The 22021-nt window shown below is 44.5% G+C and overlaps 1 protein-coding gene across 1 annotated transcript; it reads right to left on the minus strand.

Annotated features, from left to right (window-relative positions):
* Positions 1-302: 302 nt before the first annotated feature.
* ptar1 (protein prenyltransferase alpha subunit repeat containing 1) lies at positions 303-7902 on the minus strand. The gene is made up of 7 exons (XM_010756123.3): positions 7734-7902; positions 6242-6411; positions 5684-5750; positions 5391-5495; positions 4161-4392; positions 3678-4033; positions 303-3178 (listed from the first exon to the last, which is right to left on the minus strand). The coding sequence occupies exons 1-7, from the start codon at positions 7817-7819 to the stop codon at positions 2788-2790; spliced, it is 1407 nt and encodes a 468-aa protein (XP_010754425.1). The 5' UTR covers positions 7820-7902; the 3' UTR covers positions 303-2787.
* Between the last annotated feature and the right edge of the window lie 14119 nt (positions 7903-22021).

Below are 22021 nucleotides of genomic sequence, written 5' to 3' on the forward strand. Positions count from 1 at the left end.
ACAGAGACAGCTGAAGAAGTGACAGGAATTTGGGGAGATAGAGATGGGGAATGACATGCAGCAAAGAGCCACATGTCGGATTTGAACCTTGGACCGCTGCAGAGGTCTGAGCCCTCACACGTGGGATCAACTGAGCCAACCAACACCCCATCACTGTCATTTCTATGCATGTTTAAACTGTGCAAAAAAGAACTAACAAGACGTTCTTATGGAGCATACTTCGTTCTCTGACTTTGTTCATCAGTGCATCAACTGATCTCACCCAGACACACACAGAGACACACACTTAACAGCAGGTAAAATAGATTTATCCCAGATGAGCTTTATTTCCTTGGTAAGCAGATGACAAAACATCGAAAATGAAGACAAAGACTTTAACCTTATAAATAAATAGAAAATTAATGAGATGCTAGGGATCATTCATTAAGGACATACATGAAGTCAATTAAAGAATAAATTAGAAAAACAGAAGCTACATTATTCTTTTTAAAAGCTTGTTGAACCTTTAAAAAACATTTCTGCATAGATAGTCTTGTATTCAAAGTTTGTGTTCTGGGGATGTTCAAGGATGTTCAAATATTAATAACATACATGTCTGATATGCACCCATTGTTATGAACAAACCTAAAGAATACATGGCTCAAAATACTACATTTCAACATTATCTATGATCATGTACACAGTGATCTGAGGCGATAAAGCATCTTACTCTGTAACTCTTACATTGGAGATTTCTAAGAGAAGCTAAGTATAAACAACATGGCACAGGTTACAAGGAAGCACATGGAGACCATTATGGGAAGATTTGGCTAGCCAGCCTCTGCACACTGATCAGTGTGTTTCTTTCTCCTCAAATCTGCCATGTTGTCTCAAAGAAAGATCCAATCCAACCTGTATATACATGTGAAGTGATCCCAAACTGGATAACAGGCCCACTGGGACAGAACTGTTCCCAACACATTTAGATGTGATGTTGGGATGCATATAGTGAACGCTAATGTGTCTATGGCTGATGGAACGTCATCTGTGAAGTTATACATTTGTTCATTTGTGTGCCAAACAACTCGTAAGTGACCCACCATATCATCCTGAAAAAGTGCTCGCCATTCGATGTTCTCAGCTGATATCTGAAAATACACAACTTCAGATTATTAGATTCAAATGTTAAGAATCCTGTTCCTCCCTTATCAATGCACGAGACAATGTAGTGGGAGGAGCGACCATTTTCACCTTCTACATTAGTGAAGGGATGAACCATGCAGATACAGCATGTTACAATGTTTAAAGTAATGCTACAAAGTTTTCCTTGACACAAAGACATCATGTAGATTTTGACCTTTCCATGTTCTGTCTAGTTTTATACAAGATAGTCACACAAAACAGCTCGGCCTACCGTTAACTAGCCTGGTGCAAAATAACACAAAACAATGATTGCTATTTTTGATTATTATATCATCATTATTATCATCATTAAATAGTCCAAAGTGCTGTTCGGTGTTCACCTGTTTGACACTAACACCATGTAACAGATGAAGTAGTTGTAGTAACGGCAACATGTAGCACCATTGAGTGTCAGGGAAACTCGCTTCCCCAGCAGCCTAGCCTTCAAAGCCAAACTCCGTACAGCGAACATGTCTCTGCTTCTATGTTTAATGCTTCAGGTTGGCAAAAGGTAAGACTTGCAAGTTAGCTATGGCTAATCTATAACATAGCAAACACAATCTATTTTTAAGCTAACAACTAGCTTTTTGGCTTTCTGTTGCAAGTTACTGTAACTTAGCTACATAGGGAGGACTTACTGCCTATATTCACCAGTAGAATTAGAAGTCAACCAGCAACAGCAAACAAGGGCAGAACAGAAGAAAATAATGAGAAGATGACTTCATAATTAATAAAAGTGACCACCTTCAGAATGGAAATCTGGGGAACCTCAAAGAAAAACAGTTCAGCACGTTCGTCTGGCGAAGAGGACGTCAAAGCTCAACAATCAGAGCCACAACGGTTCTGTTCTATTTAAAAGGTTTAATTCACTCAAAAATACATTTACATGTGAATAAATCATGTCAGTTATTTAAACTCAGCAGAGTGTGAAATGATATTTCATCACTTGAAGCGATATAGCTGTGTTAAAAATGCCCCTTTTAAATTCATTTTCATTTCAGAATGGCAGTTTTTTCACCAATGTCACTTTTCATGATACAGCCCCTTTACCATGAGATAACATTTGTGTTTATCCATGATTATTTATTTCATGTCTGATTTATTGAGTCATTGTGGCGTTCCATAGAACAGCTACCAGACAAGTGATTTTGAGTGGAAATTGTGCTCTGCTCTCACCTCTGCAAACACATGAATTCTCCTCCTGTGGCAGCTTCATTTAGTTTCTTTGCTGAATTATCGGAGCAGAAACGATGTGCAGGTGAATGCCAGACTGACAAGAAAGGAGTGGAAATTTGACCTGAGGCACTGAGATACCTGAAGTAAGAACAGAACCTACTAAGAGCTCATTGGCTCTGTCTATACAGATTTCCATTCTGAAGGGGTTCTGGCTCAGATGAAGCAAAGGGAAATCCAGATGTTTCCAAGGAAGAACAAACTACAATCCCCATCCTCTCTACTCACTGTCAGGAGGATAGGACAGTAACCAGGCTGCCCTATGACTGGTTTCTAAAGCCATCACTGCATCTGAAGTACTTTTAGTTAAAGTCAGTACTTCAGGTAGGCAAGCCAATTTTTAATCTGTGTCTAAAGGCAACTCCCCCCTCCCTCTCCCTCTCTCTCTTTCTCTCAAGGCTGCTGACCAATGACAGTGTCTAACCACTTTTTATATGCAAGGGCAAAACGTCTCTGCTCGGGGTTGCAGCAGTTGTCTATGATACTGCTCACAAAGCTGTACTCAGAGGGTAGGGTGGGGGGGTCGGGCAGCAGGATGCCTCTCTTCAGTCGCTTGCTGTCACGTGGGTCTGGCAAAGACCCCCCATCTACCTCCATAGCTTCACTTGCATTCCTCTGTCCATTCAGACTTTCCCCACATTTGCGTCCTGCACAGCTCTGAGCACTGACAGTCTGCAGGCCGGGGTCGCCGTCTTTCACACTGACTGATTTGCTGCCTCCGTTACTGCTGCAGTGGAGCTGGTGTTCCTTCCTCCAGTGGTGCCACAGGTAGAAGACATGTCGCCTGGAAAAGGGAGAAACAAACATCCAACGCCTTATTATTCAAATGGACTGTAAAAATGTTTGTTGCTGTTTTGTTTTCATAGATACTCTATGGTTCAGTGTTTAAATAAGATGTTCAGCAATCACCTAGAAGTATAATACTGGGTGCCCGAATACATATATATGAAGCATATAGCTTATAAAGCTGAGGCTCTTGCTCGTAGTGATGGACTGTTGAAACTTTCAGACAAAACACATGTACAGAAAGCTTCAAGGTAAGGTAGGGTACTTCTTTCATTGAAGTAAAAGCTGCAAAACAGCAAGGTGAAAATATTTCATTACAAGATGAAACAAAATGAAACAAAATGTTGCCTCAGTAAAAGTACCACAAGGTGTAATGGAAGTATTAATGTGCAAGTTCTAGAATGGGGGGGTGTAAAGTTGAATAAAATGAAAGGAAACAGTGAGATCTGAGAAATTCTGACATGTGCTTTGTGTTCTATTCACTTCTGTGGCCTCACCTGTGACTCCAGAGTGTCTCGTGCCCAGGAAAGGACTGGATCAGGTCTGAGCACAGCTCCATCTCCTGGTGGAAGAGTTGAAGGACTGTAGTGAAGCTGAGCTGTCTGGCCTCCTCACCTGCCTCTGCTCCTGACAGCTCCCCGTTAGCCTGACTGTGGCCATGATGATGGGGACTGTTGGGACAGTGCTGGGGTGAATCTGTGGTGGCTGTGGTAGTGGTGGTGGTGGAAGCTTGAGTCTGGGAGAGCTCAGTGATCAGCTCCTTGAGCAGGAACTGCCGGTAGTGGAAGCCACTGTGGTCGGACACATGCATGGACACCCACAGGCGCATAGAGGACAGCTCGTCATGGAAAACCTGGGAGGAAACGTGGCAGGAAGTTGTGGAATGCTCAAAAATGCCTGTTTGGAACACTCCACAGGTGAACACAATCTGCCGAGGCTCTACCATGCAAAGGGAAAGAAGAATCTATTCCTTGTCCCACCTTAATGTTGCCCATGGCCATGTGCTGCAGCACCCAGATGCGGTGCGACCAGGCATTGTAGTTGCTGGGATAGCGGCAGGCAGCGTCACAGCACACCTTTATCTCTTGGTGGAGCGTCCTGGCCAGATGGTCACTGAGCTGTTGGCTCCTCTCTTCATGATCTGCCTCCCCCTGCTCCTGCTCCTGCTTCCTGCTGTGGCCCTGACGCAGAATCTGCTGCAGCACCCAGCGTCTGCAGAAAGACAACAAGTGCTGAGTCAGAGAACTTCATTAATCTAGTCCACTTTATTGACATCTGCCACTGAGGGTATGCTTTATAACAGCCACCTGCCATCACTAATACTCATAGTGAAGACCCAACGAACAGGGTACGAAGTACAGCTGGAGAACTATTAGAAGTACCCCATTATGACAGTATTGGACATGTGTGAAGTTAGACCTCTTCCAGGTGTGACACTGCACCTCAGCTAGTCAAATAGACAAATAATGGATGGCTTAAAAAAAACAAAAAACAAAGAAGCACTATTCAGCTTTATTATCTGCAAGTTCAGAAGGATATACTCTAGATTAGGACACGTCACTGACAAGCACTGTGCTTTGCTCAAATCTAATGTGGTCCTGTCTAATTTATTTTTCACCATTAGATAGTATTCCAATATTAAAATGTAATTAAAAAAAATGTATATTAATAATCTCATTACTATAATCAGCATCAATAAATATCCACATCCCGAATTAGCAGAGAATGGCATGAACCAAACTTCACTGAAGTGGGTTGTTTCATCACAGTTATATTCTGAAGCAGAAACAATTGTCCATTCAGTGTCATTAGTAAAGTGTTTTCAAACTAATGTGGCTGACACTAAGATGTGTGGCAGCAACAAGGACTACCACACATTTAAGGGCGCTTTCACACCAAGGAAAGCTCAACTGAACTCTGGTGCAGCCCAAACAAGCAAACTCTGGTCTGCCTGAAAACGTGGGTGTCAGTCAGCTTCCAAGTGAACACTGGTGAAGTTCACTTACAGTGGGAAAGCAAATGAAGTATCCAGCGAACCAAAGATCAGAAAGCCAATCCATGAGCCGGGTTTTCTTCTTCATGGTCAGTGCTGCTTTTGGGCAACACCGCGCCGAGCAGCTGTTGCAACTGTTGTCCCAATCGAACAAGTCCCCTGGACTATCCTGGTGTGAAAGCAACATAAAGAACATGGTCCTCTGCAGCAGTCTTACCGGTGTATCCACGTCTCTGGGCTCTTGGGGAATTTGGTGAGAGCGAGCTTGCCCAGGTAGAGGTCCTTCTCTGGGTTAAGAACTCCACACTGCAGCAACTCCTTCCTGTACAAAAAAAAAATTAATAAATAAACAAACAACCAACCATGTATTGTAATAAACACACCATAGAAGATTCACAGCAGTCTCACTGTGTTTAGCTTTGAGCATTGTATTGTCTTTATAACAAACATAATCACACATATTTCTGTAGTTGTGTTGTAGCTGGCTGTCATGACTGGATGCATTTGTACCTGACATTCCATGCGGTGGTGAAGTCTGGGTTAAGCAGCAGCAGAGTGCAGGTGATGTCCACTAAAGCTGAGGGGCACAAAAACATGAACTGTTAGCTTCTCTCACATTCTCTCTGGCTTGTCTCCACATCTACACTGTTGTTAGTCTATGCTGTTCTGTGTGACTAAATACAAACAGTGTACAAATCAATTTCACTGAAGGTATTCTGGGTGTAATAATAATAATAATAATAATAATAACACTAATAAAAAGAAGGAAAAAAAAGAAGAAGCACATTCTGTGGAGTAAAATGAACTGCAGGCACAGAGGAAAAATGAAGCAGGTAGATAGACGTTCTCTGTCTGTGCTTCGATACACCCTGCATTTCACTCATGTTGCAGTTACAGATATGTTCTGGTCCAGAATATGTCAAAGACATACAGAAGAACCGAGGATCTAAGGACAGAGTGTGTCACTCCCTGTACAGATTGTAAAGCCCTCTGAGGCAAATGTACTTTGTGACTTTGGGCTATACAAATAAAATTGATTTGATTTGAAGAAGCAGTATGATCAGTTACCTTCCCTGTCCAGCCAGTGTTTGCGCTGGCGGTACAGCAGCAGCTTGTTGTGGACATACGGTAGCAGGAACTTGACACACCAGCTCTCAACACCCAGTTTGTTCTCCACCAACACAATGGGACTGCGGTTGTAGCGAGCCTCTGGACACGGAATCACACCAATCTCATCACTGTGGGAGGAAACACTGACAATGAGGCCTGAAGAAGGTTTTTACTTGTTGTATAAGGACATGGAAGAATGGCTCTAACAACACATCGTGTAGCTTCCCTTTTGGTATCAAGTCACATTTAAGTTTACATTAACAGGGTAAGTCAAAATGTTATTTACTTCTTATGTCTGAAGCCACTTCCAGTGTTCTCTGTGCCAATTTATGGTTGGTTCATAGTTGTAGGTCACAGCAAGTTACATTGTGAGAATTTGGACAGTGTATAGGGGCCTTATGCCACCAGCCTCAAGTCCTGAGTCCAGGTTAGAGACACTCATGGTGTTCTCGTCCTCATCTCTACAGCCCATCCCTTAATTTCAAGATTTTGCCAAGTAACAGGCATTTCAATAAAAACAAACGGATGCCAGACACACGATGACTCGCCGGGTAACACAACACTTCTCCTGACTTAAATACCATGCATGAACTTCATGTGCATGTCACAAAATGAATGTGAGGAAGAGAGAGACTGTTCCGTTTTTGTGTACAGTGCAAATGTGTACTGAATATTCTAAGTGAAACCGAGTGGTTGGGAAAAGATGAAGGTTCAGTGCAACCCTACACTTCACTACACCTCAGCACGCCTTCATGTTCACATCTCAGCTCTGAACCTGAACACCGAGCTAAACAAACATCAGAGAGCTTCATGTCATCTTCTACGAGTCAAAGAACTGAACAGACAAACCACACTTCACTCACGCTGCACTTTCTTCACATAGACAGTGTCCTGAGATAGATATATATATATATATATATATATATATATTTAAGCACTGACACTAAATCCTAATTATTAAGTTTGATTTTAAAATTTTGCATTTTTACAGCACTGATAATCAGACCATTGTTTCTTGCACTCTAAGCAGAGCAGTGAAGAAACGTGTCGGCAGCTCATGACAGCAGCGTGACACCGGGGGCAGGAAATGACAAGTCACCAAATGTGAGACAGAAATAAATGAAAACATTAATAACTGCTGAGTGGACCATTCATGAGCTAACCTTACAGGACAGCCAGCTACCACGTCAAATGTCTAATGGAACTGGTCAGGTAAACATAATAGCACTGTTTACTCGGCTATAACTCTATACATTAGTATACAACAGAGTATGCTCATAAACAGTGTTCTCTGTGTGTGTGGGAGCTTTTTAACAGAATACACAAACAGCTAAGCTAGATGGCTACAGTGTGGACTTGTCCAGGTGATAGTCGGAGCCCGGGCTGTGCAGCTGCTGTTAGCTCCGCTCGCTGCAGTCTGTGTGCCGTGCGCACAGCCGGCTGTACTCACATGTTGGGGTTCCTCTTGAACGCGGTCGTAATGTCTTTGACAACTCTCTGCACCAGCACGTCCACCTCCTCCTCCGACTCCGCCATCTTTACGGCACTCAGACGTCACACGGACCGAGAACTTCTTCCGGGGGAACAAAAGCAGCTACGGAAGCCCGCCGGAAAGGGGAGCAGACAATACGATGGGTTATTGTTGTTAGCATAGACATATATACATAGACGCCGCATTGAGCGGGTTGGTCGTTGGTCGCGATACGTAAACGGCGCCGCCATATTGGTTCGGGCAGATCTGCCTGTAAGCTAATACAAGGAAATGGACTGAACTTCATAAAGCGCCTTTCTACAAAGTTCTTTAAGTTAATGTCTCTTATACACCCATTCACACACACACTAATATATCTGGGAAACAAACAGGCACCAAAAACAACGTATGTAACTTTTAAAGTGATGATTATAAATGTTTACTCCTTATGTAAGCACCAAACCAACGTATGTATTTTTCTAATGCTGAGTGTTTACAGCTACTAATGTGTGTAACACTGTTACTGTGATGATAAATATTGAAATATTTATATTTAACATTTAATCTGTGTCTATAATAACCAGATCCTGAAATGTAGATGTGACATGAGGGTTTTCTGAATAAAGAGCACTAACGCATACATACACACACACACACACACACACACACACACACACACATATATATATATGTGTGTGTGTGTGTGTGTGTGTGTGTGTGTGTGTGTGTGTGTGTGTGTGTGTGTGTGTGTGTATGTACACGTTAGTGCTCTTTATTCAGAAAACCCTCATGTCACATCTACATTTCAGGATCTGGTTATTATAGACACAGATTAAATGTTAAATATAAATATTTCAATATTTATCATCACAGTAACAGTGTTACACACATTAGTAGCTGTAAACACTCAGCATTAGAAAAATACATACGTTGGTTTGGTGCTTACATAAGGAGTAAACATTTATAATCATCACTTTAAAAGTTACATATTCGTTGTTTTTGGTGCCTGTTTGTTTCCCAGATATATTAGTGTGTGTGTGAATGGGTGTATAAGAGACATTAACTTAAAGAACTTTGTAGAAAGGCGCTTTATGAAGTTCAGTCCATTTCCTTGTATTAGTTTACGGGCAGATCTGCCCGAACCAATATGGCGGCGCCGTTTACGTACGATTCAGCGCTCAATGCGGCGTCTATGTATATATGTCTATGGTTGTTAGTAGCAGTAAAGTTTCTTTTCAAATGCGCATGTCATTTCGTTGCTGCAGTAGAATGCACATGGCAGCCATCAATTCAATACCGAGCAGTACTCTGAATCATAGCTTTGTTGTGCACGTGATAATTTAATTCAGAACAGGCACGAGGTAAACATGAATATGAAGGGCCCCTCTTCCAGACATGGACTCAGTTTAATGAACCAAACCAAATCACTAAAACTCTACCACTCAGAGACATCTCAGAGTGCTGACTATTCTATTTAATGCTGTATTTATGTTTAAGCTGAGAGTATGGATCTCACTAACACTCGATATAATATAGCCCAAGTATTTGTATTTCTGCTTAATAAAGTGCCTGTTAATTTTGTCTTTGTTTCAATTCAACTCATAAAATTATAGAACATATAAAGCACAGAGCAGTACCAGAAGGGGGGGATATGTGGCTATTGTAGCACCGAACCATCTAGGTTTCATTTTGCAATCAAAGACCATTGCCAAAAATCCACCCCAAAGTCCCAAAGATAAATCAGTGCATGCAGCATTGAGATATACAGACACCTCCCTGATGTGTTAGTTAAAACAAAAAAACTTGAGAGTGAAAAGAGTACAGGGTCAAGAAATGGAGCCTCTCTCATTGACTCCCCCTCCTGAATCTCAATAAAGCCTGAATCTCTACTTTCAAACAATGTTACATAATGGATGGAGAGCATCTGTGGAAAAAATGTGTTATGGTGATGTGGGGGAGTCAACAGTCTACTGGCCAGAAACCCAAAAGCTATTGTTTCAACCTGCTTCCTCCTGATGTTTCAAGCAATGAAAGCATTACAGAAGTAAGGACCTGATAATGAACACATTTACATTCTATAGAATACACATAGGTCATTGAAAAGTATCACAAATGATCTAAATATAAATATGAAGTCAATTCAAATTGAATTAAACTGTTAAATTGTTAAGCTGACATGGTGGTGCAAACTGCAACCTTGTCGCTCTATTACACACAAATGTTTACAAAAAAGCAGTAATTAGTGTTTTAGATGTCTTTAAATGCTGATGAAAAACACTTTAGTCATGTGCCAGTACTGTGCAGCATGACTATAGCAAGCAAAGGTTTTGATCTCTGTACAGGCACAGTGGTGCCAAACCTAACAAACTCACTGCGACAACAAGACTTTAGGAAGCTACACACTGTCACTGTATTTGGCTGCTTCTATTTCTAGAGACCAAACAAACAAAATGTTAATTTAAAAAATCCAGTGCTCACATATTTTACAGCAGATAATTATATTGCAATGCATTTTGAATGTAATGTTTATTGCCTGCACTACATGTCCTTTCAAACTAAATGTAGAGTCACCCATCATTGAAACCTATGCCGAAATTCCCCTCCTGCTGCCAGACTCTGTGGGATTCTTCCTTTAAGTTGAAATACAGCTGTGTTTTGTTTTGTGTCTGTATTTTATTTAATAAGCTGATGCAACACAAATGGTTTACCCATTACCCATCAGGATTTGATGAGAAGATTATTACTTTTAGGTTAATAAAACAAATGATGTACAAGTTGAAATGTAAATTATAGCTGCTGTGCAGCAGTGAGTTAGGGTTTAGCGTTTTGAGGAGAAAGAAGAGGAATTAAATCGATAAATCGATAAATCTTAAAGTCAGCCATAAAAATGGGATAGCAGAGTAGGCTTCACACTAACATTACACAGTGAGACCAGTTGCATAGCTAGACCAGTAAAGATACCACTGAGTCATGTAAAATGTCATATCACAGATTTTGCATATGTTTCCAATTTAATTCATATTGTAAATATGTTAACATGATTTCAATTCATAAAAAAAATATCAGTATGATCTATTCAGAAGTGCATGCATACAATACCAACTATTGCACTGATTTAGATAAAATTGGATCATATTTTGTGAATTTTTCCTCTGGTGTCCTCTGTCAACTGTAGCTGCTGTTAGATAATGTTAAGTCAGTTTGTTAGCCAGGCTGCCCAGACTGTGAGCTCAGTTTGTACAACAAACGATTTGGTTCATAGTCAAAACGAGGAGTTTTTTTTAACCCCCTGGGCATGGGGAAATGCTGACATGGTAGTGATGTAACCATGCTCAGTACCCTCTATGTACATATTGGCAGAAGCAAGCAGTTTGAAGGGGACATTGATGGAAGAAATTAAGAAAGGAAAAGAAGAGAGTGAGCTAGCTAGCAAGAAGCTGCCAGGGCAAGAGTAAGTCTGGGACTGACTTTTAGTCAGTGGCGAGAGCTTAAAAGGCTGAAAGATAGACGTCGAGCTGTGCTTTTTGCTGTTGGACTAGTAAGTGGCTCAAGAGGTAGAGAGGGTTATCCACTAATCACATGATCAGCAGTTTGATCCCCGACTCCTCCAGTCTGCATGTCGAAGCGTCTAGGGCAGGGGTTTTCAAAGTGTGGGAAAGTGGGCCTACCCTAAGAGAACTCAAAAGCAGCCATGCTTTTTATTTTCTCCTGCGTCGCGCCTCCCCTGAAGTCCTCTGGCGCCCCCCGAAGGGAGGCGTGCCTCACACTTTGAAAACCGCTGGTCTAGGGCAAGATACTGAACTCCTGAACTTGTGAATACCAGAAACCTGAAGGTTTTAACAGCAGTCACGGTGTTGTTGGTGATGGGCGGCAGGGTGGGGGGCTCCTCCTAAAGTTCACTGTCATCTCCACAGTTTTGAGCATGTTTAGCTCCAGATTGTTTTGACTGCACCAGCAGACCAGCCGTTCAACTTCCTGTCTGTAGTGAATGTGTCAAATCTGCAGTAAAACACATTCAGCTCATCAGCCAGATGATGGTTTATTATTATTATTACAGATTACAGAAGGGGGTGTCTCTGACTCTCTGAGGGAGAAGTTATAAAGTTTAATGACCGCAGGCAGGAATGATTTCTGTGTCGCTCTGTGGTACATCTAAAAGAGAGGAGTCTTCTGCTGAAAGAGCTCCTCTGCTGGGCCAGTGTGTCGTAGAGAGGGTGTGAAACATTGTCCAATATGGACTGGTTGCTATATCTTATGTATTTGCACCTTGATGTTTGGCTGTTAGCAAAGTGGTCAGCTGGTTAGTTTGATGCAATAATGTAAAGCAATATTTTAAAGTAATAAAATGATAACAAATTCACGTGTACAACTATAACAAATGGTATTGCACTGAAACTGAGAAACAATACCAAGAGAACTCATTTGAGAACAGACAGATTTAGATCGGCTCTGTATGGAAAGTGTCATGAGATAACTTTTGATATGGTGTAGTGGCTTTGTACTCTTTCGTTGCGTTGTGTACTTCACAGAAGAAGAGTCACTTTTGGCAAACTTGCAGTTTAATGGCAGAAGGATCAACACACACAGTCAGTCCCGTTTTCCTCACACACACACACACACACACACACACACACACACACATACATCCGGGAGACAGCATTTAGTATTAAAATGAACATACATAGAGAACAAAATGTAATATACCTGGCAGAAAGATCAACACACACGGTCAGTCCTGTTTTCCTCACACACACACATATACATCTGAAAAATGTAAAACAAAAAGAAAGGTAGCTGCAGGTTTGCCAACCATGTGTAATTAATATAAAACAATAGCGGAGCTCACAACTCATGCACCTACCAAGAAGACAGCAAGGTCCGACTGCTGCTCTCCCCCGGGATGCACAATCCTAAACCACAGGGGTGCTGCCTTCAAGTTCAATTACAGTTTTGTCCAGTTGCTAACACACTAAAATGACATGGATAGCACAAACATTTAAACTGACACACAGGGAGCAAAACCTCATCTCAAATCTCCAAAACTTTAAACACATTTTCTGCTTTACACACATTTTGCAACTGGAAATGTATTTTTAAGTGTACTGAATGCGGTTCTCTGCATAAGACACAACAATCTGACATAAAGTCACATGTTTGCAATTTCAAAACACTGCCATTTAAAATGACACCACATGAGCTCATTGGCCACTATATGTGCCACCTGGCCAAACAGGTGTTATAGCAACTGGACAAAACTGTAACACTTCAGGGTTTGAATGAGAGGGGGAGGAAGAGTGAGAGGTCGGGGTAGAGCAGTGTTGTCAAATTATTTTGCTTTCCTTTTTATTTCTTTATTTTTTTATTTTTCTGACATTTTTTCTGCAATTGTATTTTTCAGCTTACTGTTTTGTGAGCATATTTTAGTTCACTCCAATGTAAATATATCTGCTGTGCATATGTTGCACTGACTTGTTTGGTGAAAAATAAAAAATAATAATATTTCAATAGCACGTGTGTGTATCTGCAAATATTTCTGTGCATGTGAACAATCTGAAGAATTCTCTACAGTTTGAACTATGTTAGTATTATGGCAAAGCATAATAAAGATGAGAATGCTTTTCATTATGCCCAACAGTGTGTAGTTGGTTAGACAGAAATCAGTAATACGAATGAAGTCTGTGCCATCTGGTGCAAAAGTTTGATTTTGGTTGCAGTGCTTCATTTTGCGGGATATATGAGGTGTTTTGCAGTTTGGGTGTGTGGTTTGGTGAATTGTGTTAGTGTTTTGATAAAACCAGCCTAGTTTGCAAAATTGTGTTTAAGCAATTGGAAAAAACTGTAAGGGTGTGTGTGTGAGTTTTTATGGCAAGTGGAATTATCCTCACCTTAACTCCATTACAATGGCACTATATAAATAAAATTGAATTGAATTGAATCCAGCAACTCTGCATTTCAAGTCAGCTCTGGCTGCAGCGGGGAGAAACAACCCCCAGCCTGTCCTCAGATAAGATATTCACCACCAAACACAAGAAGGTCTTCAGTCACTCTATTCTTGGGAAGGAAGGCAGTTCGAGGTTAGTTCAACCTGAATCAAGGATGGAGAAGGTTGACCGACCATGGATATCAAAACCTTTGCCACATAAGTACATATTAAAGTTATTAAAGATGGTGGACCAGAAGCTTCCCTAGGACCCGTATTACTTATTTATATGGTAAATGGACTGTACTCATATAACACCTGCCCAGCTTTTAAGCAAATTCATACACTGATGCTATTTGCTACCATCATCAGAAAGGAGCTGATCATTCACACACATTCACACACTGATTGTACAGCCCTCAGGGTTCCAAGGACACTTCCACATGCAGACTGGTGAAGAACCATTCCTGTGGTACAGAGAAATACACAATCCACTCAGCAGGACGACGGGACTCCAGCGACGCATATATGAAACGTGGACTTAAACACACGCTTAACAATACTATGCACTGTTCCTTCGTGAACCCTCTGGACTCTCCTCTTCCTACCTCTCCTCACCGGTGACTTGCACCTATCCTAAATACTCTTCCTGGAGGACGGATTCAAACTGCGCGGGATGCGGTGGTTTTCTTCCATTGGAGTAGGCGCTGACTGTGGGTGGATGATGGAGGACGCCCATGGATGGAGGTGTGTTTGAATGAAAAAGGTGTGTAGCAATGTGATTCGGACTGTGCAGCGCTACAATACATATATACATACAGTATTAAAGTAATTTTGGGTTGGTTCATGGTTTGGGCATGTGTGGATAAATTAACCATTGGCTGTTTTTTGACTTCAGTAAATCTTTATCTTAACTTGTCTGTCTTTGACATCTGGGTCCTGTCATTTTCTGAACTGTTATACATACATACATGTATCTTTGAAGTGGGCTCACAGTGAGTTTCCATACGTCTCATCTCAGGAGCAGTTGCTGGTTTCTTGTGGGAAGACAACTACTCAACTTCTAACTTCTTCACAGCCAGGTGCCTGCATTCTATTGCATCACAGTTCATTGCTTTCCACTATCTCAAGATCTAATTCCTGTTCCTACGACAACTACTCCCAGAGCTAGCAAGCTCTGGGAGTAGTTGAACTATCAACTATTGTTCTTCTGCGTGTTTCTTTGTCTTATTATTCATTTTCCGCCCTTTTTCGCCGATGAATGCGGCCCACAGCAGTGAGAGGACCCCAACAAATTATATATCAAAACGCGTGTCTTGATCCCAAATCCCGTGCTATTACTTTTCTAAGAGATTCGTGCGAAAAATTCCCCATAGGGAATGAATGGGGAGGCCCAAAAAAAATTCATTTCAACAGACATTTTCAACAATGAACTTGTTACGACCCGGCTCGGTGGGTGAGCCGTAACATTGAAAGAGATAAGAAATAAAGGAAAAAATGACACTTGCTCTAGGCTTGTCAGTTTATTTTTCTTAATTTAACAAAAGGAGGTGAGGGAAAAGGGAACAAAAGGGCACACGAGTGCTGTTTAAAATAACAAACAAATATAACAAAAAGAGAACTCTAACAGAGCCTATATCTCACTATTTAATCTACTGTTATCGATAACAAAACACATCAAAACAGCACCTAGTGAAACTAACAGAAAATCTCTTCATGAGTAACCAGTGTTTAAATCAAAACTAAATCCTGCCCAATCCCAAAACTTCTGACACCAACTTTAGACACAAACTACGAGGCGAGCTTTTGACAACCACACACACACAAAAGCCGCCCTGATGCTCCGGCGGCTGCAGTTTAAATGTCCTGGGCCAGGACAATTGGACACGCGGATTGGCTAGGCCGGAAGAGGATGCAGAGGGCGTCGCACCAATCCCAATCCTCTGAGCTTCCAGCGACCAATCCGGTAACGGCCCCGGCACACCTGCATTTACCTAGTGGGATATAGACACAACAGACCTACTGGGGTGAAACGGCGGCGGCCGTAACAAACTGCACTGGCATACTTTCACAGAGAGACTTCATTTAAACTTTAAAACGTGGGTACACTTGCCTTCTCTTCAGGGATTCACTACACTCATCGACAGCTTTTACCGTTTTTAAACTATCAAGGCTCAAAGTTGAGCAGGTTTTTAGTCAAATTTCTGGGTTTATAATGGGTGTGTATGTGGCGGAATGTTTGTGCTACAGTGGATGACATCATCAGCTAGAGTGAGGAGCAGGGGGAAAAATCTGTTCGTTCGTTCGTTCGTTTTCTTCCGCTTATCCATGTTCGGGTCATGGGGGCAGCAGCTTCAGCAGGGAGACCCAGACTTCCCTCTCCCCAGCCACTTCTGCCAACTCTCCCAGGGGGACCCCAAGGCGTTCCCAGGCCAGCCGAGAGACGTAGTCCCTCCAGCGTGTCCTGGGTCTTCCCCGGGGCCGCCTCCCGGAGGGACGTGCCCGGAACATCTCACCAGGGAGACGTCCAGGAGGCATCCTCACGAGATGCCCGAGCCACCTTCAAAAACTGGTTCCTCGATGCGGAGGAGCAGCGGTTCTACTCTGAGCTCCTCGCGGATGGCCGAGCTTCTCACCCTATCTCTAAGGGAGACCCCAGCCACCCTGCGAAGGAAGCTCATTTCGGCCGCTTGTATTCGCGATCTTATTCTTTCGGTCACTACCCAAAGCTCGTGACCATAGGTGAGGGTAGGAACGTAGATCGACTGGTAAATCGAGAGCTTCGCCTTTCGGCTGCTCCTTCTTCCCCACGACGGACCGGTGCAGAGTCCGCATCACTCGCAGAAGCCGCACCGATCCGCCGGTCGATCTCCCGTCCATCCTTCCTCACTCGTGAACAAGCCCCGAGATACTTGAACTCCTCCACTTGGGCAGGATCTCATCCCCGACCTGGAGACTGCCACTCCACCCTTTTACGGCTGAGAACCATGGCCTCGGTTTGGAGGTGCTGATTCTCCTCCCAGCCGTCTCACACTCGGCTGCAAACCGCTCCAGAGAGAGCTGAAGTCACGATCCGATGAAGCCAACAAGACTAGATCGTCCGCAAAAACAGCGACCCAATCCTAAGGCCACCGAATCGCAGCCCCTCGACGCCCTGGTGCGCCTAGAAATCCTGTCCCTAAAGTTATGAACAGAACCGGTGACAAAGGGCAGCCCTGGTGGAGTCCAACTCCACGGAAACAAACGGTCCGACTTACTGCCGGCAATGCGGACCAAGTTCTGGCCCGAGAGTAAAGGGACCGGATAGCCCGTATCAATGGCCCGGAACCCCATACTCCCGGAGCACCCCCACAGGACCTCCCGAGGGACACGGTCGAACGCCTTCTCTAGGTCCACAAAACACATGTTGACTGGTTGGGCAAACTCCCATGCACCCTCCAGGGCGCGCTATGGTTATAGAGCTGGTCCACGTTCCACGGCCAGGCGAAAAACCACACTCCTGCTCTCCTGGATCCGAGGTTCGACAATCTTGCGGACCCTCCTCTCCAGGACCCCCGAAAAGACCTTCCCGGGGAGGCTGAGGGTGTGATCCCCCTATAGTTGGAGCACATCCTCCAGTCCCCCTTTTTGAAGGGGGAACCACCACCCCGGTCTGCCAGTCCAGAGGCACTGCCCCCGATGTCCACACGATGTTGCAGAGACGTGTCAACCAAGACAGCCCCACAACATCCAGAGCCTTGAGGAACTCCGGGCGGACCTCATCCATGGGCGAGACCACCACGGGGTCCCCAGACTCTGCCTCCTCAACGGAAGACGTGCTGGTGGGATTGAGGAGGTCTTCGAAGTATTCCCTCCACCGACCCAAGACGTCCCCAGTCGAGGTCAGCAGCACACCGTCCCTACTGACACAGTGTTGATAGTGCACTGCTTCCCCGCCTGAGCCGCCAGATGGTGGTCCAGAACCTCCTCGAAGCCGTTCGAAAGTCGCTCTCCATGGCCTCACGAACTCCTCCCCCGCCCAGTTTTTGCCTCCGCAACCGCCGAGGCCGCATTCCGCTTGGCATGTCGTACCCGTCAGCTGCTTCAGGACTCCCACAGGCCAAAAAGGTTCTGTAGGCCTCTCTTCAGCTTGACGGCATCCCTCACCGCCGGTGTCCACCAGCGGGTTCGGGGCGACAGGCACCGACCACCTTACCACTACGGCCGAGGGCATCCTGGTGCCAAGTGCACATGTGGACACCCTTATGCTTGAACATGGTGTTCGTTATGGACCATCCATGATGTGCACAGAAGGCCAATAACAGAACACCACCTCGGTTCAGATCAGGGGGGCCGTTCCTCCCAATCACCGCCCTCAGGTCTCACTGTCGCCGCCCACGTGAGCTTGAAGTCCCCCAGGAGGACGAGGGAGTCCCCAGGGAGCGCTCTCCAGCACCCCCTCCAAAGCTCCAAAAAGGTAGGTTACTCTGAACTGCCATTCGGTGCATAAGCACAGACGACAGTCAGACCCCTCCCCACCCGAAAGGCGAAGGGAGGCTACCCTCTCGGTCCACCGGGGTGAACCCAACGTACAGGCGCCGAGCCGGGGGGGAAACAGCAGTCCCACCCCCGCTCTGCGCCTCTCGCCGGGGGCAACTCCAGAGTGGTAGAGCGTCCAGCCCCTCTCAAGGAAATGTGTCCGGAACCCACGCTGTGCGTCGAGGCGAGCCCGACTATATCTAGCCGGTACCTCTCAACCTCGTGCACCAGCTCAGGCTCCTTCCCACCAGAGAGGTGACATTCCACGTCCCCCGAGCACTTCTGCAACCAGGGTCGGACCGCCAGGGTCCCCGCCTCCGACTGCCGCCCATCTCTCTTCGCACCTCTTCCCCCTGAGACCCCTCCCATGGTGGTGGGCCTATGGGAAGGGGGGCCCATGTCGCCTTTTCGGGCTGTGCCGGGCCGGGCCCCATGGGTGACCCGACCACCCCCAGGCCTGGCTCCAGGGGGGGGCCCCGATGCCCGCGTTCCGGGCAAGGGAAACTTTGTTCCATCCGTTGTCATTTTCATCAGGAGATGTTGAGCTGCGCTTTGTCTGGACCCTCACCTAGGACCTGTTTGCTTGGGGACCCTACCAGGGGCATAAAGCCCCCGACAACATAGCTCCTAGGATCATTGGAACACGCAAACCCCCACCGCGGTAGGTGGCAGCTCCAGGAGGGGAGAAAAATCTGTGAAAAAATAAACGTATTTGACTACCGTGGCCTCCAAATGCCCCACTATAGACACGATTTATACATAGCAACGTAGGAAATTTGCCTCTCACTCACATTCGCCTGCTAAAACTGTCAGAATATAGTTTGGCTTGACCGTAAATATGCGGCAGCAACCCCCCTTCCACAGCCCATAGACTACCATGTTTTTCCTGTTACCATGTTTACCAGGTTAAAAAAAAAACCCTTTTTAACCATGGTTAAAAGGCGGGAAATTTTCTGGAGGAAAGCCAGAAGTAACCTTTCTCTGAATTGCCTTAAGGACACATTTCTTCACTTATCGACACAAACAGATATGTAGACGTTCAGGAAGGGCACAGGATGCTCCAGTGATTTCGGTATAATGATTGAACAAATATGGTTTGCCAGAGATCCCTCCCTCTTCGAGGGGTTGGTCTCGCGCATTTCTCTCTCTCTATGTCAGGTTTTCCAACGGCGTTCCAACTGACAACAGGTGCAGAAGCCCAGTGGCGTCCATTTTAGCAGTTATTGGCTTCATTTGAACTTGTCTGTTGTTGTGGTGATTCAAACCACCACCCGAATTCTGTAGACCTCTAGTAGGCAGGAGAGTATTGAATTTAAGAAGACACGACAGTATATTCTCAGTTTTCACTGTTGCAAGAGGGAGACACACAGCTTGACAGACTCCGCAGTCTGTTCACCATCACACCCCGCTGAGTTCTGCCCATCACCAGTTCAGGCTCGTTTTATATCACACAAAGGAAATAGGTGTTAACTTAGCAGGACGTGAAAATACATCTTTCATGCCTATACATGTGTAAGACAAACTCAAGCAGGATGCGGCTTGCTGAAACCTATTGGGGTAAGACATCTCGTGACTGTTTCTAATCTGAGATTTCCTGTTCGGGACCTGGGTAAAGTTTCCTGTTTCTTGCTCACTTAGGTAACAACAGGCACCTCTCTGGTGTAGGCTTTGACCTGCAAATTCTGCAAACACTTATTACCACGTTACACAACACTCAAAAGCAATATACTCTGGTGGCCTTATACTTACACAGATACATTTAACACAATCTATTTTTAATTCAAACACTTTAACACTTTCCACAATTCCCCCTTTTGATCTTACTAAAAGATCACCTTTTTGTTTTGGAAAACTTCGTTCCCCTTTTGATCTCTCCAAAAGAGATCAATTTACATGTTGTTTTCCGGATCTAACATTTAAGTGGTGTCCCCCTTTTTGCATGGAGATCTACAATTTTGGGTTGGAGCTCCACGTAAATCCAGAGGATGATGACACAATACAATAGAGATAACAATCAAAACCACTACTAATGGGGAGGAAAGTGTGGTATCAATTTACGTATTCAGACAAACACTTTTGTTTTACGATTATAGAAATGAAGTTGAGTAAAATAATATGCAAGCAAAACCTTCTTGTGATAGACCTTTTTCTATCTCTGTGTCCTAGGCGGGTACCACCCCTAGGAGAGTTTGCAACTTATTTATGCTATATCAACACAACTTTTAGCAATATGCGACGATGATTAATAACACATAGGTGAGTAAATGATAAGATAAAGTAAAAAGTTATAGTTTGATGATAATAAAACTGAACACGATGCCTCTTGAAATCTTTCTTTCTTCAGACCCCAGGGGTAGACTCGCCCTGGAGCCCTAGGATCACCACCAGGGAATTCTGCCCCTTTTGTTTGAGGGGATCTGTCTCTGATCACCGATCGTGCTCTTTTCCTGGAGATTCGTCTGGATCTCGCTCAAGGAACGCTGTGGCTCCTCAGCTGCTGCGCACTGGCTCCAATGGAACCAGGTGTCTCCTTTTCCCCTCAGGCGGACGGCGTGGGAGGTTCTCTCTGTCACTTGGAATGGTCCTGTCCACCTTGGCTCCGACCACTTCCTCTTGATGACCCTAAGCAGGACCCACTCTGCCTCTGGCGGTGGAGTATGTTGTCCTACTTCCTGCTGGCTTGTGACCTGTTGGAGAATGCTGACACCAAGCTCTGCAGTTCGTGAAAATAAGCTTTAGAGGTTAGATTCTGATCATCATGTTGAACGAGAGGGAGTCTGGAATGGGGTCCGGGGAACACCCTCCCCGTCTGCAACTCGTGCGGTGAAAACCTCTGGGTCTGATTTACTGAGCTTCTGATGGACATCAAAGCTAGTGGTAAAGCGTCTAGCCAATTCAATTTGGTCTGTGCACAGATTTTGCCCAATTTGACTTTGACAGTTTGATTCATTCTTTCCACTTTACCTTGTTTTTGGGGATGATACACTGTACCAAATGGATGTTTGAGCCCCAGCATGGCCTCCACCTTTTGGAGGTCCTGATTTTTGAAATGTGTACCATTATCTGACCTGATTTTTTCAGGAAAACCGTGTCTGGGGATGTACTGATTCACAAGGAACTTGATCACTGACCTGCTGTCTTCCTTCCTGGTTGGCCAAGCTTCTGGCATGTGTACGCATCCACACACATTAGTACATACCTGTAACCCCTGACTGAGTCTATCATATCTGTATAGTCTATGATAATCTCCTTTCCTGGTTTGGCCTCTAGGGGGTACCTTCCTAGTTCTGGTTTGATAGTTGGTCTGGTATTAAACTTTGTGCATTGTTCACAGGTTTTGATCAAGTACTGAGCCATGTCTTTAAGAAACGGATGCCACCAGTTACCAAGATTTCTCATCATCTGTGCTACGCCTACATGTCCCACCCCATGAGCTTCTTCCATGGCTGTCTGTCTTAGTCCTGGAGGTAAAATGGGTCGGCCGTCTGGTCCTCTCCATAGTCCGTCTGTCTCTGTGCACCCTCTGGCTTTCCACAGTGACTTGTCTTGGGGAGACGCCTTATTTTGTAGTTCGATTACTCTGGTCATGTCGATTTCTGGTTATAGCTCAGTCTCTGAACACATAAGTACCGTCTTTTCTGCCCTGTCAATGTACCCTGCTGTCTGTTTTGCTGCTTGGTCAGCTGCGTTGTTTCCCTGTGTCACTCTGTCTGTCCCTACATTGTGTCCTTTACATTTTATAACTGCTACTTTTTTGGGAAGCAATAGTGCTTCGGCCAATTCTTTCATCTGGTTCTCATGTCTGATTGGTTTGTTACCGGCTGTCAGA

The sequence above is a fragment of the Larimichthys crocea genome, unplaced genomic scaffold (assembly GCF_000972845.2).
Source record: "Larimichthys crocea isolate SSNF unplaced genomic scaffold, L_crocea_2.0 scaffold90, whole genome shotgun sequence".
In the NCBI taxonomy this organism is placed as follows: Eukaryota; Metazoa; Chordata; class Actinopteri; family Sciaenidae; genus Larimichthys; species Larimichthys crocea.